Source organism: Tympanuchus pallidicinctus, unplaced genomic scaffold (assembly GCF_026119805.1).
Source record: "Tympanuchus pallidicinctus isolate F22 unplaced genomic scaffold, pur_lepc_1.0 scaffold1, whole genome shotgun sequence".
NCBI lineage: Eukaryota > Metazoa > Chordata > Aves > Galliformes > Phasianidae > Tympanuchus > Tympanuchus pallidicinctus.
Genome location: NW_026294618.1, coordinates 59,643,765 through 59,664,265, shown reverse-complemented (window position 1 = coordinate 59,664,265; position 20,501 = coordinate 59,643,765). Strand labels below are relative to the sequence as shown.

The 20,501-nt window shown below is 39.5% G+C and overlaps 1 protein-coding gene across 3 annotated transcripts in view; it reads left to right on the top strand.

Moving 5' to 3' along the window:
- TIAM2 (TIAM Rac1 associated GEF 2) overlaps window positions 1-20,501 on the top strand; it is an 88,284-nt gene that overhangs the window by 3,226 nt on the left and 64,557 nt on the right. For all 3 annotated transcript variants that reach the window (XM_052686824.1, XM_052686815.1, XM_052686806.1), the window contains exons 3-5: window positions 5,319-5,754; window positions 10,629-10,801; window positions 11,802-12,026. In XM_052686824.1, the coding sequence (XP_052542784.1) occupies window positions 5,319-5,754; window positions 10,629-10,801; window positions 11,802-12,026 (834 nt within the window). The remainder of the gene's footprint in view (window positions 1-5,318; window positions 5,755-10,628; window positions 10,802-11,801; window positions 12,027-20,501) is intronic.

The following is a 20,501-nucleotide window of genomic DNA, read 5'->3' as shown; positions in this document are numbered from 1 at the left end:
AACAGTTTCTTATGGTAATTCATGGAATTCTGAGAAATTTTCCAACCCAGAAGTTATACATAAGTGTTAACAACAAGAACAACAACAACAACAAAAAAAAAACAAACAAAAAAGCATTTCTGTGTAAAAATTTTCCCTTCCTATTTTGTCACCTTTTTAGCTAACTTGAGTCTCTGAACTCTAATATCTCAGTGAATTAGCTTTTGTATTCATTTGTTATTTATGGAGTAACTTGGAGCTTTTAAGCCTTCTTTTTGCTTCAAATATGAAAATTAGACTAGCATTTAAAGACCATGGAAGGAACAGTGGAAGTAAACTTGAAAAGCAGCACGTTAAGAATACCACTGCAAACACTCTGTGTTTCTATTATATGCTTTGTCACTGACTTTGATTTCTCCATTGGCCTACGTGTAGTGAGGCAAGCAGCTGCAGGCCACTGGCCAGAGTTGCTGGCTTCTTATCTTCCTCCCATTAAGCTTTTACATGGGGCGCCCTCCTCCTTCATGTGCGTGAGCTTAGCTTGCCAGATGGAGGAGCTTGAGTTGCCATCTGGCCTGCCGGCAGTTGATGTTGTGAAGAAGGAGATGGGAGGAGGGCAAGAGGGAGGGAAAGGATGTTTCCTTAGAAGAATTTAAAACTAATCCCATTAATAGGAATGTAGGATTCCTGTGGTTGGGAATGAAATTCTTGTCTCCAGTCATACGTCCCAGAGTCAGCTCTTTAAATGCCAGACTGCACCTGGACTTCTGTGTGAGTTCAAACATTGAGTTGGAGGGCAGAAACTTTTTTTTTTTTTTTATCTTCTCTAATGTCAGTCATATAGGAACAGTCACCGTGCTTCTCTAAATAAAGGATCTGCTCTGTTTTAGCAATATTGGGTTGCTGGCTGCTTTTGAAGTGTGAAGAGAGTAAGAGGAACCCTTACTTCTGCAACTTAGCTAAGATCATATAATGCTCTTTCTTTCCTAGGTAAGGGCTACAGAACTGGAAAGATGAAAATGAAAGCCATGTATTTTAGCCACTGCTTTGTGAGTTGATGCTCATGTATTTTATCAGATTTTGTCTTTTCACCTTCTTACTCAGCTGTGAAAGAGAAAGCAGAGAAAAAAATGGAATCAGTAAAGTGGGCCCCTGTGCTTTCTGCCAGGATTCTTCACTGATTTTGACATCTGCAGCTATTCTGGATTTTATAGCCTGGCTTTACATATGATCTCTGCATCCCAGACCTTTGCCATGTATTACTTAGTTATGACATTTTCAGAATGGTATTTGTGATGCAGGATTCATAGCTGCCTTGAATTCACTGTGCAGTGAGCTTACTTTAGGCACAGAGAAAAAATTCTGCTCGTGAGATTGCATCAAACTCAGATTTGATTCTGATAGATGGAAGTTGGCTCCAATTCTGTAAATGATTTCTTAGAAAAAGGTATAGGAAATGGTTAGTCATCGATTTTTATCAGACAAGTATCCAACTGCAGGCATGACAAAAAGCAGGCAGCAAGTGCTTTATGATTTTCCCTCATTGTGAGGTTTGGTCAGTTTCTTTCTGCTTCACATGTTTTGAATAACCTGTGATCTCTCTGGAGCGCTGCTGTGTTGTAGTATAGTGATGACTATATTCTCACCAGCTTCTTTGACTCAAAAGGGCAAAAGCACTGTGCATGATTCCGCTGGCAGCTGGTTAGTCCCAGTCAGTAGGACTGTTCATCACCGTGATTACAGCCTTTCTACTTTGCTCTGAACATTGTGTCCCTTCCTCGTTACGTTGCTGTGAGTCACTTAGGCTGAGAGTAAGTGAAAGCTGGAATATATCCTTATTGGTACGCCAGAGCACTGGTACTTGGGTGGGTGGGTGGGCCCTTCTGCCAAGCCTGCTGCAGCATGAGGGCTCAAGGCTAGAAAGGACGATGAGGGCAGTTGGAACGAGCCCCCTGCTGTCAGAAAGGCAGCGGAATATAACCTCCTTCCTAACTGAACCAATTTCAGCCAAAGATCTGGTATGCTTTTACCCCACTTGAAGCCCATTTCCAAACCCTCTTACTCAGATGCATGGAACTTCTCATCTAATTTGCAGACTAAATATAGTCCCAGCCAGTCTGTTTCTGATGCCAGTATTGTCCATTATGCTAATTATCCTTCCTTGTTATTTAATCTGTTACAATTTATTTAAAGGGAGAAATTGTATCTCCTCTTGGCCCACCTTTTCTGGGCTGTGCAGACTGTCTTTGGTCCCCTGTCTTAAGATAGGAAGTCCTTCTTTTTGTGTTCTGGCACCCTTTCTCTGCACCTGTTTTGAATCATTCATAACCAGATTCAGATATGGGATATTCCAGATGAGCCCTTGGCTGTGTCCTGTCCGGTGAGGTGGATGCTTCCTTATTGACTTGATCTGATACTTGATCTGTTATATCCTGGAACTGAGTTTGCCTTTCTAATTATCATCTCATGTCAAAGACTTGCTGTTGTTCTGTGCTATAGCCCAGCTTTCTTTGCAGGATGGTATCCTCATGCACTGCTTTTGTAAATTGCTAGTGCTGTACTGCATGACACATCCTCACTGATTTAATTCTTTATGGAACAGCACTGGGAAGATGCTGTATCATGATACATTTTAAGAGAATCATAGGTGTGTCTTGAGCATGTTGGATGCGTGGACAGGACCTAGGCAGACTTGCTGCAGTCAGTTCCTTCTAACAATCGTGGTGCAAGAACTGCCCTTGTGTCTGTCTGTATAACATGTAGAGAAAGGGCTGATGCTGTATGAAGTAAAAAAAATGAGCCACCAGAAACTTCTGTGCAGATAGGCTTTTGCATGAAGTAGTCTTTTCAGAAGAATCATTTCTGAAATGCACTGGCTTTTACAAGTGTGAGCATGAAGCTTGATGGTGTAAAGAGAGTTTAAAAGAAAAGTGCACTGAGGTAAACTCTTTATTTGGCTGGAAAGCAGGCATTAAGTCCCACTTTTTGCTTGAATCTTAATACATTTAACAGCCTGCATTACTTCCTGCCTTGTTCCTTACAGCTAATTATTACATGCGTCACTTTGTCTAATTAGTATCTTAGTTATCCTCTTTATCTTTTGCTTTATCTGCAATTAATCCAGGATATATCTCAGACATTAAGAGATCTGCTTGAATGCAGCTGCACAGATACAGTGGGAATTTTCTATCATCAGATACAACAATGGGAAAAAGAGCAGGGTAAGCACCATGAGCAACAGCTACCAGATACTGCCACAGTGACAGCTTCCCTGGGGACCAGTAGAGACTGTGACGCTGCCACTGCTGCTCATTTTTAGCACATACAAGTTATGTTGTCATGGCAAAATGTATATAATCCCAGCGCTTCATTCATCGTGCATCCTTTCTGAGAAAACTTCAGATGTGCTTGGTGGCTGTTGGTGGTTAGGTTGTTCTTTACTTCTCTTTCCTCGGTGTGTGTTGTTCCAGTAATGGCCCTTCATAGAAATCGTCTTCTTATATGTGCTTTTTTCTTTGCTATTCAAATAAGTGATTTAGTACTGAAATAAATAGATATGCTTCATAAAGTGTACATGAATATTTTCTGGAGGACAGTTTCTGGCAAATAAATAGTCAAACAACTAAAACACAAAATTTTGGTACATATGTTCAGTAACAGTAATTAAAAAGTAGGTGGAGAAAGCTTTCCATTCCCACGGAACTGCACATGGCTGGTGCAGTTCTGTGATCCATCTTGTACAGTTGTTCTGTGGGCTTAAACACATTACAGATGTGGTTCTACTCCCCCCTCAACCATCTCTCAGCTTGCCTGTGGAAAATTGTTTACAGTCACTGTTGCCTTGGATGTATTCATCTATTCTCACGGGCGCCAATGAAAAAGGGTACATATCTTGTCAAGCTGTATATATAGGAAAATGCATATCCTTTCATTGAATTTCAGGATTTTTCCTGCAGGCATATTTGGCAAAACTGTTGATGTTCAGTGAGCTCCACTCTAACACTGATGAAAGCTTTGCCACAGGGTTTGAGAGAAGTGCTGCCATACTGTGAGAATTCGATCTTTGTGGGTGGGCAGGGTGATCTGTATAGCCAGACTTGAAGCTAAACATACTGTAAACGGTCATAGTTTTCAGCTGAGTGTGGCTTTTGGGGTGCCATCAGCAGCAGTGTCCTGCAGCCTGACAAGTGGCTTGCCTTGTGAGACCTGCACCTGGGTGTGGGCTCACCGTGACTCCTGATTGCATGTGGAGGCCATTCTACCATCAAAACACAACGTTGCTTGTTTGAGAGCTTCAAGTGGAAAGCAAAGGGAAAAATAGTAGTTGCTTTCAAAACTTTTGGTGAAAGCAGATTGTGGAAGACCAAGGCTTATTTACTTGATCTGCAAGCAAATAAATGCAACTGTAGAAGTAGTCTAAACTTAGAAGTATAATAGCTTTATTTTTATGAGGGTAAATAGCTTCACATCTTTGATTTTTGTAACCGTCTCTTCTTTTGTTTTCATTCACACATTTCAAGCAACAGTCTCAAATTTTCTCTAGAGCAAAAGGCAGCAAAATTTTTGTGCTATGTCCTCTTAAATCTTAAAATTAATTTTAAATACCATCAGTAATGTAAGTTGGAAGCATAACAGATGGCTTTGGTGTGCCCCTCCTTTGCATGATAAGAAACCCCTGACCACCTGGGAGAGGTGGGAGTGAGTAGCTTGTTATTGGGAAAGGCTTGAGACAGGCAAAGCCCAAGCTGCCAGCATGATCCCACTTAGACAGTCAGAAGCAGGAGCTGGGCATGCATTAATGGTCATATAGCAAGGCATGGGGATGTCATCAGACTCAATTATTTCAAATTAGTTTGGCCAGCCTCTCAGTGCAGGGACAAACTAACAATGCAGTTTGGGAAAAGGCCTGTGGGTGCTTGATGAGATAGTCAAGCTCCCTTGGGGTTTCCAGCAAGTCAGAAAATACACACCTCTGCAGTTTGGAAACTGGATTCTTGCCAGTCTGCAAGCCTGCCTGCCTTTTTTTTTTTTTGTTTTTTGTTTTTTTAATTGTATATTAGATTAGATTTTCATTAATCAATACTAACAGGCTTAAAATATTTTAAACTTTTGACTTTTTTTTTTTTGGCTGTTTTTGTTGGTTATGCACATTTTGTGTGACAGAGAGAAAACAGATAAAATCGATTCTGATATGCTTGAAGGTAAAGGTAGCTGCCTTGCATTTACAGGGTCACCAAAGCATTGAAAGCCCTGTAATAAAGCAACGTGCTGTGGTGTTATTCCTGTTTGCACTCAGACTTACTGGTGACTTATTTCTGGCAACTTCTTTTAATATGCAGGAACCCAAATGTAAAGATGGGGGCGAATACTTTGACAGCAGAATGGACAACTTCAGCACAGACACGCTGGCACCATCACAGCAGCCTACTTTGTTGTGGTCACCCAGCTCCAGTCACATCCTGTCCCAGAGAAGTGAGTCCACCAATGCAGTCAGCAGTGATGCCCTGAGGCAGAACATTTATGAAAACTTCATGCGGGAGCTGGAGATGAGCAGGGCAAACCTGGAGAACACTGAGACCTCATCAGAAACGGAGGACTCCAGCAGCGAGTCCCTCAGCTCCTTGGAGCAACTGGATTTGTTGTATGAGAAGGAGCAAGGAGTGGTGCGCAAAGCAGGGTGGCTGTTCTTCAAACCATTGGTGACCCTGCAGAAAGAGAAGAAGCTGGAGCTGGTCACACGGCGAAAGTGGAAGCAGTACTGGGTAACACTCAAAGGTAAACTGCCGTGTTTCCCCTCTGGCTTGGCAGCACCAATTATTTCCATTGTGTCTGCACAGCTTTTCCCACGTGATGGTTCCCATTAGCAATTCCTGTAACTTAATGTAGTCTACTCTCACACATGAAGTGAATCATGTGTCAAACCATCCCACTAAATCAAGATGGTGCTCGTGTATTTAGTACAGCATGTGCACTTGCATTTCTTACCGTAGCAGGCATTGTTTCACCCGACTTCCCAGTTCTTGCATTTACATGTAATTGGGGTTTTAGAAGATGCTTTGGGATATTTGGAGGTCAAAGACTCAATTGAACCAAAACTGGTAAAAATAGAAAAGTTACATCTCTCTGTCAGAGGAAGTCAAAATTTAAGGATTAAAAGGTCCCTCATGTCTGATGGTCCCTGGCTCAGGCACAATGTTTCCTTGGATCTGTTATAAAGTTTACTTTAAGTTGAGGTAACTTGAGGTGAAAACAGTTGGCTTGTTGCCAGGTGGCAAGTTAACAAAGAGGTCAGTACCTCCGTGCTGAGGCATTTGCACTGACAAACATTTACATTCAGGGCAGAAGCAGTAGCAGCAGCAGGGGGGAAAGACTGCAATGCCCAAAGCTCAGCAAGGGATGCTTGCTTCTGTGGTTGCAGCAATTTCCAGGGCTCCTCAGCTTCCCTTCTTTCTGCAGATGGTCTTTCCCATGGCCTGCTCTGTATTGCTGAGCACTTTTGCCTTTTAGAATGCTTGCCCTTCCCATCTCCCCCCTCTTCGCTTGCTGTGGGAAGGCAATCCACTTAACAGAGGCTGCTGCCTGTAGGCTGCTGTGTGATTACTGTGTTTAGCCCTGCACTAGCAGCGTGTGTTGATAGCTCAGAGTAATGGAGCAGGTAGGTGTGCTGCAAGAAGTGTATGGGTGTCAGAAAGTGTGAGAAGGAAAATAACATCTATTGTGGGGAGGAAAAGGAATTTACTGTGAGAGTTTGTAGGCTTTTTTTTTTTTCTCTCTTCCTTTTTTTTGAATTGTATCTAAAGGATTTGCCTTTCAGTAGGATGTAGTGCTAAGTTAATGAGTGAGGAAATGATCAAACTTAATGATTTCCTAGCATATCTTGGACTGGAGGAGAGAAAATAACAACTTTCCCACAGGTTGCCCTTTTCAAAATTTTGCATGGGTGTAGACCAAAGAAAAATGAACATCAAATAGCGAGTGCGGAGAGTGTTACCCTTGCTAGTACTGATTTGAAGGAAGCAAACTTGCAAGAATGTAGCAATTCTGCCTTACAATTCAGAGACCTGTTATCAAAGGATCAAAATGTAGGCAGTCTTAACAGCTTAAATTACTTACACTGATCATCAGGTAGCATGATTCATGCTTACAGGCAGTATATACAAAGGGAAAAACAATATCTGAATGCCACTCTTTTTATTATATGTTTGTGTTTAGGAGTGCAAATATGAGTTTTATCTGCCTCCTCTAAAATTCTAGCAGTTTCTTAACAAATCTGTCAAATGCAGAAAGTGTAGTATATTTTACTAGTTGTCTGTATGTTTTTAAGATAATGAAGTGCTCTGGGAAGGAAGTCAGGCGCTTTGTGTTTGGTTCCTTGCTATGCATTTGGCTTACTGGTTACCTTGAATAAGTCACTTCCCTTCTTGCTACCTGCATTTACCCAGCCATAACAAGGGAATAATAAAATTATTTGGAAAAAGCTTTATTAGCTTCTAACATTATAACTATTCAATATAATGCTTTCTTCTTAAGATGAGTGATATGGCTGCACTCATGATGCAGAATCTCCTCCACTTTGCTAACAGTTTTAAATACATATTTCTCATTTCCTTGATCTCATACCTTTATTGTCCTGTAGAGAGTTCTGGTGCCAAAATAAACTTGCCTGTCTGGATATCAAGGCGTAGTTCTGTTTTCATAATATACTGCATCGAGATCAAGTCTCTTGCTTTAGTTTTCCCCGATGCAGCACTTTGACTAAATCTGTATTTAATTTGTTCTTGAAATCTAAGTAGACAAGATATTTTAAAATATGACTTAAAATAGCCACATATGCAAATGGAGAGCAGTGTGTTTCTCTGCACTCTGGTGAGATGGGTTAAATTGTAAATACACAGAAGGCAAATAACCATTTGTTGTATGCCATACTTCAAAGCAGACGTGTCCTGAGACCTTTGCTTCACTTTCAGGGCCATCATGACCTATGTTTGAATAATAACATGAGGATCTCTCTTTCCCATCTGTCTTGTCTAATTAATTTATTTTAATGAGGGAAATTGCTTTCCAACTGCACTTCCCCTTCAGTTCACATTTTGATGAAAATACTTGAACTATAATCAGTCCCAGTGGCTCTCTTAGGATTCATGAAACCAGCTAATGCTTCACCCCAAGATATATCTTGAGTGCCATACACCTTAACACACATGCATGCTCTTCAACAATTACTTACTTGTTTGGTTTTGTACATGTAAGCTTCCACAATAAAAGGCAACATATCTTTAGTTACCTTTCTGATAATTTGTAGGGGGAAATGTGGAAGTTTTAAATAGAACTAATTTGCACTTTCCTAAAATACAAAAGTGGAAGTGGTTGTACAGTGTTGCTGCTGAAGAGTGCAAGAGGAAACTTTGGTTTGTTGATTTTGTTTGTCCTGTAATGGTGAAACTCCTAAAGAATTGGTATGTCTGATATACAGTGTAACAAACCACATCCTTCTGTTCCTACTGCAGAGATGTCCAGCTGTCTCTATTGTAAAGGAGCACAAGTGTGAGTGGGTAAGGGAAAAGGATAGGAGCAACTCTGTAAGATTTGCTCTTATCCTGAATATTCTGCTAGATGCTCTGGGCAACAGTAGGAAAAGATGCATTTAGGTAGTGCACAGGAATTGCTATTAATTGAATGCCTTCCTTTTAAAACCTTCCAATTGTCAACTGATTTGCTCAGTAACCTGTGATTTCCATTTCTCCTGTAACTGGTTTACATTCAGTGGCACTGCAGAATGTGATGAAGGTTCATCTTGTTGACTTTTTGTTATCATATACTCTATATTTGGTCTGTGAGAGAAAGAGTGGACTCTCTCTCTTAACTTCTCAAAACAGATATGCCTCACAAACCAAGCAGACAAATCATTTTACTTAATCAGGCAGAAGGACCCCCAAAATCAAGGATTTTGGTTCTGATTCCAGATCTAACTTTTGAGTAACCACTACCTCAAAATTACATGAATTTGGATGATGTGTTTGGGATTTTTAGTACAATGTTAAGTGTACCAATGTTAGAGAAATATTAAAACAAAGTTTGATGTCTGGTTTTAACTATTATAAATGCATGTATAAAGGAAACATTTCTATTTTGCAGGTTTTGCAACATTCCCTTTATACAAACTACCTAGGTACCTAGGTAGATATGCCAAAGTTATATGCCTAAGTATATGCCTTCTGTTGTGTTGTTTCTTTGATTTGAAGGAAAAAAAAAAAAACAAACAAAAAACAACCAAGAAAAAGCAGACCAGAGAGATAACAATGGTGTAGCCCTAACAAACTTAATCCTTATACTGGCTGAGTTTCAGGTTCTCCACTGAATATGTATAGGGGCTACAACAGTAATATATTCATGGATTTCTGGTCCCTAGGGGACCATTGTGGTCATTTAGTCTGAGACAATACATAATGTGGCTGTAAGTCTTTAAATTAATTCCTGATTGAATCGAAGCATATCTTTTAGAAAAGGTTTTCCTTGCTGGAAAATCCACCAACAGTCTCAGAGTTTTCTAACTGCTTAGATAATTTTCAAAATTATATTTATAGTATCTCTTTTTATTTCTTCCAGATTAAGCATCCAGCCATAGTCTAGTGTTAATTAGTTTTTCAATTATAAAAAACAAACAGCATCAACTCCTTTAGTATTAACCTTTATGTTTCACAGGAATGAGAGTGAGGTGGATTTACTCCTTTTCTCTAGATGCAGAAATGGGTTAAGAAATTCTTCAGAAATCCAAGATAATTTTAAACAAGATCATTTAATACCTCAGACTGTGGCTGCCTGGGCATGTAAATTGGTACATCTCAGAGGACAGTGGGCTGTAATGCACGGCAGCAGTAATTGGCTGGCAAGGAACAGAGGAGAGGCAGACAGCTTTTACGCCAGCTTCACTGCCAAAGGCAACGTAATCATACTTCTGGGTACTGGGACCAAGGTTGCTCTTCTGTCCTCCTTCTCTTTGCATTCATGATTGTCAAGAATGAAATTAGTTTTCTGGATGTACATCTCACATCTTGCATATTATTCTACCAATGAGAATGAACATGATCATAGTCAATCCTTTTAAGCTGTTTTAAATTATCCAGATAATGTTCATGGTCTAAGTTGACAGTTTTCAGGTAGATTGAAGGAAGTCCAATTTAAATTTGAGACGTTTATTCACTTTGCATGTTTTTGGAAGACAAATGTTATTGCAAATCTTTTGTCTGCAACTACAAAGGTTATTGAGAGAGAGCTGATTCTTTTAAATAATAACTGAACACACAAGCTGATTGAACTAAGCAGGATTTTTTCTACAGGCTTAAATATTTTAATAGGCTGAGTTTACTGAGCTATCCTGTTCTTTTTGTTTGTTTATTTTTTAAGTCCTGCATATTCGTTGCATCTCTATTGGACGTCAGTTCTAAATTTACATTGGCAAATTCAGTATTAACTTTTCCTATTTCCCAGTTTTGAGGATCCCACTCATTTTACTAGCTCAAAAGAGGGGAACTAAATATTCTCTGTCATTGGGAATTTTAATTCATGGAAGCATTAATCTAAGAGAACTTGAATGAAAGATCCAGAGCTTGATTTTCTTTTCACATTTCTTGTCCCTTTGAACTCCAAAGGTTGTACTCTGCTGTTCTATGAGACCTATGGAAGGAATTCAATGGAGCAGAGTAGTTTGCCTCGATACGCTCTGTTTGCTGAAGACAGTATAGTCCAGTCTGTTCCAGAACATCCCAAGAAAGAAAATGTGTTCTGTCTCAGCAATTCTTTTGGAGATGTCTACCTATTCCAGGTAACAGAATGCATACATAACTTTCTAATTATTTCCATTATATGTTGTATCTGTGAGTATGCACTTACATGTGTGATTCTTATACATACACATACAGTCTCATGTCTCTGACTTAAAAATGATACTATAGTTACATTATTACAGTATAGTGTTATAGTATTGATGTAAGTGTACAGTACTTCTTCAAGGGTACAATATTACACCAGTTGACTCAGCCAGTTACAGTTCAAAAATAAAGAGAACATAGATCACAAACATACAAGATAATTCTGGTTGATTATTACAGGCTTCCAGAAAATCAAGAGTCTTAGCAAATGTTTTCACATCTATCAGCATTGTGCCTTCACAGAATGATGGACACAACTCTGACTCTGCTGGCCTCAGAGAATGTCTCAGTTGAGTGAAGCATTCAAAAAGAAGGTTAAAAATAGTTCTTGGCTGCTTAACTACAGTACTGAAAATATTAATAAAGAACAGTATTATGTGGAACCGCATGCATAAAAACATGTTGATTCATAGGCACACTTGTAAACATTTCTGGAGACACTTTGTGCAGATGTATTCTCTTAACTTTGCTATGCTTTGCTACACTAATTTGGCATTTTTAAAGTAAGCAAACTCCTCCAAAATTAACTTTTAAAATCATCCCTGTTGCTATGTTACCTCTGCAAGAGGACATTTATTTTTGAAATTTGTCAACTTTCGAGGGCTAAAGAATGCAAGTCACATCTTACCCACAGCTTGTGTGCTCTGTTGTGCTCCCAGAGCCCTCAGACCTAGAAGGTCTAAGAAGCCGAAGCTGGAGTTTGGATACAAGTCATGACAGTGTGGAAAAAGCTTCTTTGTTTGTGTAGCTTTAAAACCTTACTTGAGAAGTTTTGAGAAAAAAAACACTTCAGGTCTCAGGGAAACCATGGAAGAATTAATGTCCTAGAGCTGCAGATTCATTTTGATTTTCTTTTTCCTGGTTGTAATTTTGCACTATTGCTTTGTTCCACAGGCGACAAGTCAGACAGATCTGGAAAACTGGGTTACTGCCATACATTCAGCCTGTGCTTCCCTCTTTGCAAAGAAACTTGGGAAGGAGGACACAGTTCGGCTACTGAAAAATCAGACCAAGAGTCTCTTCCAGAAGATTGATATGGACAGCAAGATGAAAAAGATGGCAGAATTGCAGCTCTCAATTGTTAGTGATCCAAAAAACAGGAAGGCGATAGAGAATCAGGTACTGGAAATAGTATAGCTTGTTTCTGCTACAAAGTATTATTGTGGGAGAGCATTTGTCATAGCTTTTAGCTTTGGTCTCTGACTGTTAATGCTTTGTAGGCCTGAAAGCAATTGTTGTGGACATAGTTGGCAAGATATGGTAGTTGTAATTATTGTCAAGTATCTACAGCAATCCAGAGCAGCTCAGGAAGTAGACCGGCACTCAAAACTGATGATCAGACTGGTCTGTTTTATGAGCACAAACGTATTTCTTTTCTCTTCTGGAAAAATGTAATTAATTTTCACTGCTTTGTTTTATGATACACTTAGATGCTAATAATATCTAGCTATTATATAGCATACCACAGGATCTACAATGTGTTCTGTGAATAATTTAATTTATTATTGAACTGCAGGAAAGATTTTAGAGTGGGTACATAGCAATATATTTCTGCACCTTAAGATGTGATGGGACATATACTCTATCCAAATAAAATTGTAAGAATGTTTAAAGGCAGACAAAACCATATGTTTCAGCTGAAATTTAGCCATTACTACAAGTCCAGGATCCTTTAGGCTTCTTGAAAATCCACACAAGAGTTCAAAGGAGAACTAGAAGTCAAGACCAACATTTATCTCAAATGGAAAAGCACTTCCATGAATACCACTGACAGCCTTTGGAGCATTATTACCTTATCAACTCAAAGAAAAAGGGAACTGTTTGTCACTAGCAGCACTTCCTGGTTTTGTGCTAGGAATTTTTTGTATCAGTATAAGCTCAGACCCATCGGTGTTTAGCTTGGGAGTTTGGCTGTCCTACAGCCAAGATTTTTACACTTGACAGAACAGTTAATATGTTTGCATCCGTACTTGCATCTAGGTTACTTTTGTTTCATTGCAGCAAGAACTGGTCTGAATCATCAGTTGCTTCTTCCTGCAAATAGTTTCTGAATGCCTAATGTGTAGTTTTGCTCGAATTTTCTTATGGTGGTGGTGGTGGAAATGACTGAATCTTAGCTATAGCTGCAGCTTAATGCTGAAGAAACTTCATCACTATGGTTTATTTCTAAAAAGAAAACTGGAGTACCTCTCCATCCTCCTATTGAAATTTAGTTTTCGTAGTCCATGTGCACCTTGGTATTTCAGCTAAGCCATGCTTAAGACAAACAGTCATAGCAGACTGATGAATAGCTAGAACTGTTCTTCATGTAAAATGGTCACATTTTTGTCTGTGCAGTTATGCATAGACATAAAGCCTTTCTCTACTCTTAGTTTTCAGCAAACAAACCAGGAATCACTCCAGTGCCACCTAATGGATTTACATCTTGAGATGTTGACATGTTGCCCATACCAGCAGCTGTATAGGCAACAACTGGCAAATGATGATGTGTCTCTCAGTGTCTTGGTAAAAGCTTCGCTGCTTACAGCCTTTTGTGGTGATGTTCATAAGCTCATACGTACTTTCCATGTCCAGAGCCTATTGGGGTGAATGGAGGATGAGCAAGGCATCCTTTTATTGCTGTAGGTTTTGAGACATAGAAAAGTATTCTCTAGTGCTTAATATGGCCTCATCATGTGTAACACACTGAAGAAAAATCTTTTTTTATGCTCACTGATTCACTAGATACTGAAGCTAGTTTATTTAGATTCAGGTGAACTTTACTAATGATGATCTCTTTATTTCTGCTAATTAGGTGTTCTGTCCTTGAACTGCCATTGTTTTCCAGTTCTGATCCTGGAAGGAGTTGGCTGCATTCTGCTATAACTAAAATCCATCACTGGGGTTGCAGAAGATTTATTTCTGCTAATCGTCTGTCTATTAATTTCTCAAAATGTTGACTGAGGGCATACTAGTGAGACAAAGAGTGAAATGAATCATCTACAAACATCCACTAGTTAGCAAACAGCAAATTCACAGTGAACCTTTTCTTCAGTCTGAAACCCTTTGATCTCTATAAAATTTCTCCTTACAGCTGTTTTAAGTTTTGTCAGCAAGATCACTTCAGAGAAAAGTCAGTAGATAACTGGGTTTCCTGATCTTTTGATTTAATGTCTCAGTGATGGGCTTCTGGAAAAAAAAAAAAAAAAAAATCCAAGAAAATCTTTAATGTATTTAGTAAGTATTCTTAATATACTTATTATGCTAACAATTCTGAAAAAGCATTATTCGTTGGTGAAATGTTTGCATATATGTAGCTTAATTGTTTTGAACTGGAATCGTTCAGTTATCTTTTGTCCACTTTTAGACACAAGCCACTTTTATACAAGAGGACTATAAATATTCTCTATGTTTGGTGGTGTTTTCAATCATGTAGGAGTTGACTGAAGTATATTATACACATCCTGTTCCAGATAACTTTACTTTTGATAGGTTCTGGGAAGTCAAAGAAAATACTGCAATTGACTGTAGGGGGATCACCATGTTGTTTTTTGTTTGTTTGTTTGTTTTTTGTTTTAATGAAGATGAGACACATTTATTTTCACTGGAGAGTTATCTTAGAAATGGTGATTTCTAAATCGTTTGTCTTTTTCCTTCCTATTCCTTAGAACAACCACTCAACTTCAACTTTCTTTTTTTTTTTTTCCCCACATTTATATTGATTTAAAATGAATACTTCTCTACTGAAGACTTGATAAAACAAGGCTTTACAAGCATGCAACATCATCTTTTGTTTCACAGATACCATCATCTGAAAGGCAATTACAGTAAGGAAATCTGGACTTCTAAAATTGTTGTATGTACTTAAATGTACATACAGATTTATTTTTGGTGTGCAGCAAGTGAACTGGAAAAGTTCTTCCGATGCTTCTTTTTATAGTTATGGATTTGCAGGCTAGAGTTTGATAAAGCTAGTGCTACATAGAAGTGCAAACAAAAAATTAGAATGAGAAGGTTGATTTTCTAGATAAATGACTATCTTAGAAACTCGATGCTATCAAACTGGCTAAGAAATGTCTTCAGACCTGCAGCTTAGATAAGGGATTCCCTCTGTCTGGGTTTACCAGCCCAAAAATAATAATCACAGAAACGTAGGGGTTGGAAGGGACCTCCAGAGGTCATCAAGTCCAACCCCCCTGCCACAGCAGGTTCCCTACACCAGGTCGCACAGGTAGGCATCCAGGCAGGTCTTGAACATCTCCAGAGAAGGAGACTCCACCACCTCCCTGGGCAGCCTGTTCCAGTGCTCCGTCACCTCACTGTAAAGAATTTCTTGCGCATGTTTGTGTGGAACTTCCTATGCTGCGATTTCTGGCCGTTTCCCCTTGTCCTGTCTCCACACACTGCTGAAAACAGTCTGGCCTCACCACTCTGCCCCACCTTAGATATTTATAGACCTGGATCAGGTCTCCTCTCAGTCTTCTTTTCTCAAGGCTGAGCAGACCCAGTTCACTCAGCCTTTCTTCACAGGGGAGATGCTCCAGGCCCTTCACCATCTTTGTGGCCCTCGCCTGGACTCTTTCCAAGAGATCCTTGTCTTTTTTGTACTGGGGAGTCCAGAACAGGACGCAGTACTCCAGATGAGACCTTACCAGGGCAGAGTAGAGGGGGAGGATCACCTCCCTCGACCTGCTGGCCACGTTCTTTTTAATGCACCCCAGAATGCCATTGACTTTTTTGGCCACCAGGGCACACTGCTGGCTCATGGCCGACCTGTTGTCCACCAGGAAACACAGGATCCTCTCCGCAGAGCTCCCCTCCAGCAGGTCATCCCCCCACCTTACTGGTGCATGCAATTATTCCTCCCTAGATGCAAGACTCTACACTTGCTTCTGTTAAACCTCATCTGGTTTCTTACTGCCCAGCTCTCCAGCCTATCCAGGTCTCGCTGAATGGCAGCACAGCCTTCAGGCGTGTCAGCCAATCCTCCCAACTTCGTATCATCAGCAAACTTGCTGAGGGTGGCCAATATCTCCTCATGCAAGTCATTGATGAAGATGTTGAACAAGACTGGACCCAGCACAGACCCCTGAGGAACACCATTAGTTACAGGTCTCCAGCCAGACTCTGCACCACCAACAACCCTCTGCGCTCTGCTGGTCAGCCAGTTCTCAACCCACCTCACTGTCCATTTGTCTATCCCACACTTCCTCAGCTTTGTTATAAGGATGTCATGTGGGATAGTATCAAATGCCTTGCTGAAATCAAGGTAGACTACGTCCACTGCTCAATGGACTTACTAGTTCAAAGGACTTACTAGCAGCATAAGAGAAAATAGCAACCCTTGATATAGCTATCAGTACAATGGGGCAATTTAGAAGAGATTGAAGAGAGCAGTATGTTTACTGAACTATTCCCATTAGGCCTCTGGTCATATGGCTGAAAATAAGTGTGCACGTACTATCTACGGCCATGTATGTTTGTATTAGTATATGCAATAAATATGCTGTTTAGTGGTGCTGGTTTTTTTCCCCAGTGTGTAACATAATGAGACAAAAAGTATCAAGTTCAAAACTCTCACATCACTGAGCATGATTTCAAAGCCCACAAAGTCTGTCTTTAAAAAATATTAACTTTCCTAGAAGTTTATCATTGGAGGGGTGTTCACAGCATTTGCTGTGAAAACGGAGCCTTGTCTAACTGCCGCTGAAGTTAGTGAAAGGGATTAATGGCATTTATTTGGAGTTCTTTTAACAAAATATTGCATGTTAATTTGGAGCTGCCTTTGCCTGTAGAAATGTTTTTAATGGAATGGAAAATTAGCCTCACTGCGAGGGCACTGCAGCTCTGGGTGTATTTCTTTGTGTACTTTGTATGTAAGTCTTTTCTATTGTCTCATTTTAGTACAGTAATGTGAATAATGGCTGCTTGAAAGCATTCTGGACTTTTCAAACTGTAATGTATTTGCATAATAATGTTTTATTTTCCAAGTTATTCAGGGTTTTCTGTTCTGATTCATATTTTCTGTGTACATTAGACTTATTTATCAGATAGGTTATAAGCAGAGGTTTTACTTTCAAACATTGAAATAATGAGGCATTAATGAGAAGAACAAATGCATGCTTGGAGATGATTTTTATGTAAGTTTTCATATGCACCCTGCAACCACAAGTGGTTTATCTGTTACTATATAAAGCAAAGTAAGGGGATCAGTAAGGTGATACTCTGTTTTCTCTGAATTGTCGTTAAATAAATTAGTACCTTTCCTCCTTTCCCTTTGGTGACTTCTGCGTTTCACCTCATAACTTCATTACAGTTTGCCTAAAATGTACCTGACTATTTATCTTTTCTCTCACTAATATGTACAGGGAGATAACTTGTGTACTTTTAAGAATTTTACTCTCCAGACTCCCTTCAGAAGACCAAATTGCATGTCTTCATTTTTCTGTGAAGCATCTTATGAAATATTGTCCAAAATTAGGTGAAAACTCACAGTAATAATCCTGGAATATATTATTTCCAGGGAATTTTAATAACTCTTGCTAGTTTCTCCACATGAAAATTCTCATTTATTTGTAATATCCAGTGATTTTTCTTTCTTCTACACTCTTCCAAATGAAAGAAAAATGTTATCTAAATTTGGTGTAACAGATCTTCTATTTAGATGGTCTTTGAACTGGCTAGATTAGAGCTCTACTTTCTGAGTGATTTGGTTTGATTTCTTTTTCAGGTATTACTCTTCGTTGTGGTATGACCCTCCTCTGCATTATTAGTAAAATCCTTCTCTTTTGGTAGTCACTAAGGAGTGAAGAGAATAAGCAGCCATCTCCATTCTCTTCGCTGCTGTAATTACTGTTTTGCAGATGGGTGAAATTCCATCTTTGTTTTGGAAAGATTTAATATAAAATAATGAATAGACATTAGCAAATGTAGAATTGTATAGTAGTGGTTGTGGGATGAAGCTGTTGCAGAGGTGTATGCAGGAAGGTCTATCTTGCTGTTTTGTGGGGAAGGGCAGCTGGATTCAATGACTTTACTTTCTGAATTTCATTCCTGACTATAGACATGTATGTACATGTGTTGCTCTGAAAGACTGTATTTACAAAAGCTTATAAAAGGCCAACTCACAAAAGTGAAGAGCAAATGGACACAGATATGTATGTAGGTTACCCTGTAAGTAATGCCTCCTATTTATTTCCATGGAAACTACTATATATACAAAGAGAACAGTAGCACTATTTGATAGAGCACATTCTTAGCTACAAAACAATATTTTTCAGCATAGTCACCAGCGTTAGATGTGCATTTTCACCAGTGGTGACCCAGAGCGTGCATGTTGCGCTTGTAAACATCTGTACCAGCAGAGGTGACCCACTGTTGCCTCTGCTGAAATGCACTGCCCACTGCCTCACTGTGCTCACATCCACTGTTTGGTTTCTGTCTACATTCAGCGATCATTGGTGAATGTCAATGGGTGCAATGTTTTTCACATGGAGGAATTCAATGACACACCTTTGCTTTATGTGTACTTCCATGTCAGATGCCATTTTGTCAGACTGCCCCTATGCTGCTCTTTAGGAAGAAATGACAATAAAAGTCTTTTTCCTGTCCCAAGATACTGAGTGACTCATTTATCCAGATGGGTGCAATATGAATTGTGTCTGAGAACTGGGATGCTAAGAGTTTGGTGTTGCTTGTAATGTGGTTAAAAAGCTGATCATATAAAACAGCGGAAGTTTCTTTTAAATTCAGAGTTCCTTACGTCACTTAGTAGAGATGATTCAATCTAGGAAGATGTTGTGTAGGGGAAAATTCTGAATTTCTTACTGCTGTAGATAGTTGTGCCATGAGGAGCTGATGTTTCTGTACAGTGTAAGAACCATTACTAAATCAAATCCATTTTAAAGACTTAATCACTGAGAGAACACCTTCATCTTTGTGAATCTTTACTTTTGTGTTACCTTAAATAAGTGCAATTAATTAGGTGAGCTTCAGGAGGCTTCTTCCTTCCCTCCTTCCTCTTGTTACTTGAAGTATTCTTACTCTGAGTTGGTATGTTGTCATTTCTGGCACTGCTTTCAGCTAATTCTGCGCTGGTTTTGATTTTATTACATTGAACTCTCTTACTTTGTAGCAAATGTGTATTTGAAAAAGAAACTGTTTTTCCTCTCCCTTCCGAAGGATGCTGTTAGCACTGCATGTATGATAGGAGGAGCCAGGGCCAGTCCCTAAGTTCCTCTACCAGCACAGCCTTTGCTGGGTCTTGTCTTTCACAGACAGCAGCCCTGAGACATGCTCAGGTGGAGGTTCTATTAGGTATATCACCTACAGGAATAGCTGCATAGCAGATAAGACTTGTCCTTCCCTGTTAGCTTTTTATAATCTCCAAAGCAGTTGTCACTGGTTCCTCATACACATTCTGGAAACCCTGGTCTGTGTGATCTGCTCTGAATGTATTTACTTCCTGGCTTTCCCAAGCTCCCAGTTCATAGTTTACCTAGAACCAACCTAGCAGTGATACTGAACATGTAGAGATTCACTTTGTAGCACCTTCCTTCAACTTATCTGTTTGCATATTTTACAATGCAATCAATTTACAACTGTCTCTTAGTGTCTTAATAGATTTTTCACTAACTTGGAAGAAAATGTTTATGTTCTGAAAAAAGATCATTACTGCTAAACTGCTGCTAGAAGTACCACATTGTGTGTTAACTGTTAAGATCTCATTCCTGATGTATGTGTCTGTTACCAAAAGTAGCCCTTTCACTTAGAACTCCCAACATAACTAGTCTTGTCCCTAAATCAGGCTTCCTGGCCTTAATTTGCCCCGGTGACCCAAACTAAATAATTTATGATCCTAGCTCTTTGCACTTCCTGCATTCTGCTTCATTCTAATTCTCTGCTATATTTTCCTTCTTCTCTCTACTTTACAGGGATCCAATTAGTCTGAATTTTTTTTTTTTTTTTTTTTTGGGTGGCCTCTCCTTGTCTTTCTCCCATTCTCTCTCATGCTGCCACAAAACCCAGATATCTTTGCCTCACATTTGCTTGTATTGAGAATAACAGCCTGCCTTCTGCCTCTCCTTTAATGGTTCTCCTAGAAATTCACTAAGAGGTGTTTAAATTGTGATTGAAACTAGGAGAGAGAGATAAGTGTTTTGGATGCCCTTGATGTTCAAGCCTGCAGTGCAGACAAGCAGCAATAACTGAGTGGGTCACACAGGGTGTGATTTCGTATATGCTTGTTTGTTTTGGCGTGCCTTCCTTCAGGCGGTCTCTCTTATCTCTTTGTGGACTCTCTTCTTGCTGCTATTAGCCTTTGTTACCCATTCCCACTCTCACTGCTGTCTGCTGCATGTGCTTTTTCCCGTTTGCTTTAGAACAGATTTCAAAAGGGCTGTATTGTCTGTACAGGATGAACCTAAGTCCTTGAGCTGTCTTTGGGCAGTCCTCTCGCATGGGCCAGCGATTTGCCTCACACAAAAGCAGAATGAAGATTGTAGCATCTAGTCTGCAGGCTGTAAATTAACTTCATAGACCAGGTCGTACTGAGCTTTGAAGTTGTTGCTTTTTTCATTTGTGAGCTTCCTCCATCTAGCCCTCAAGAATATAAAT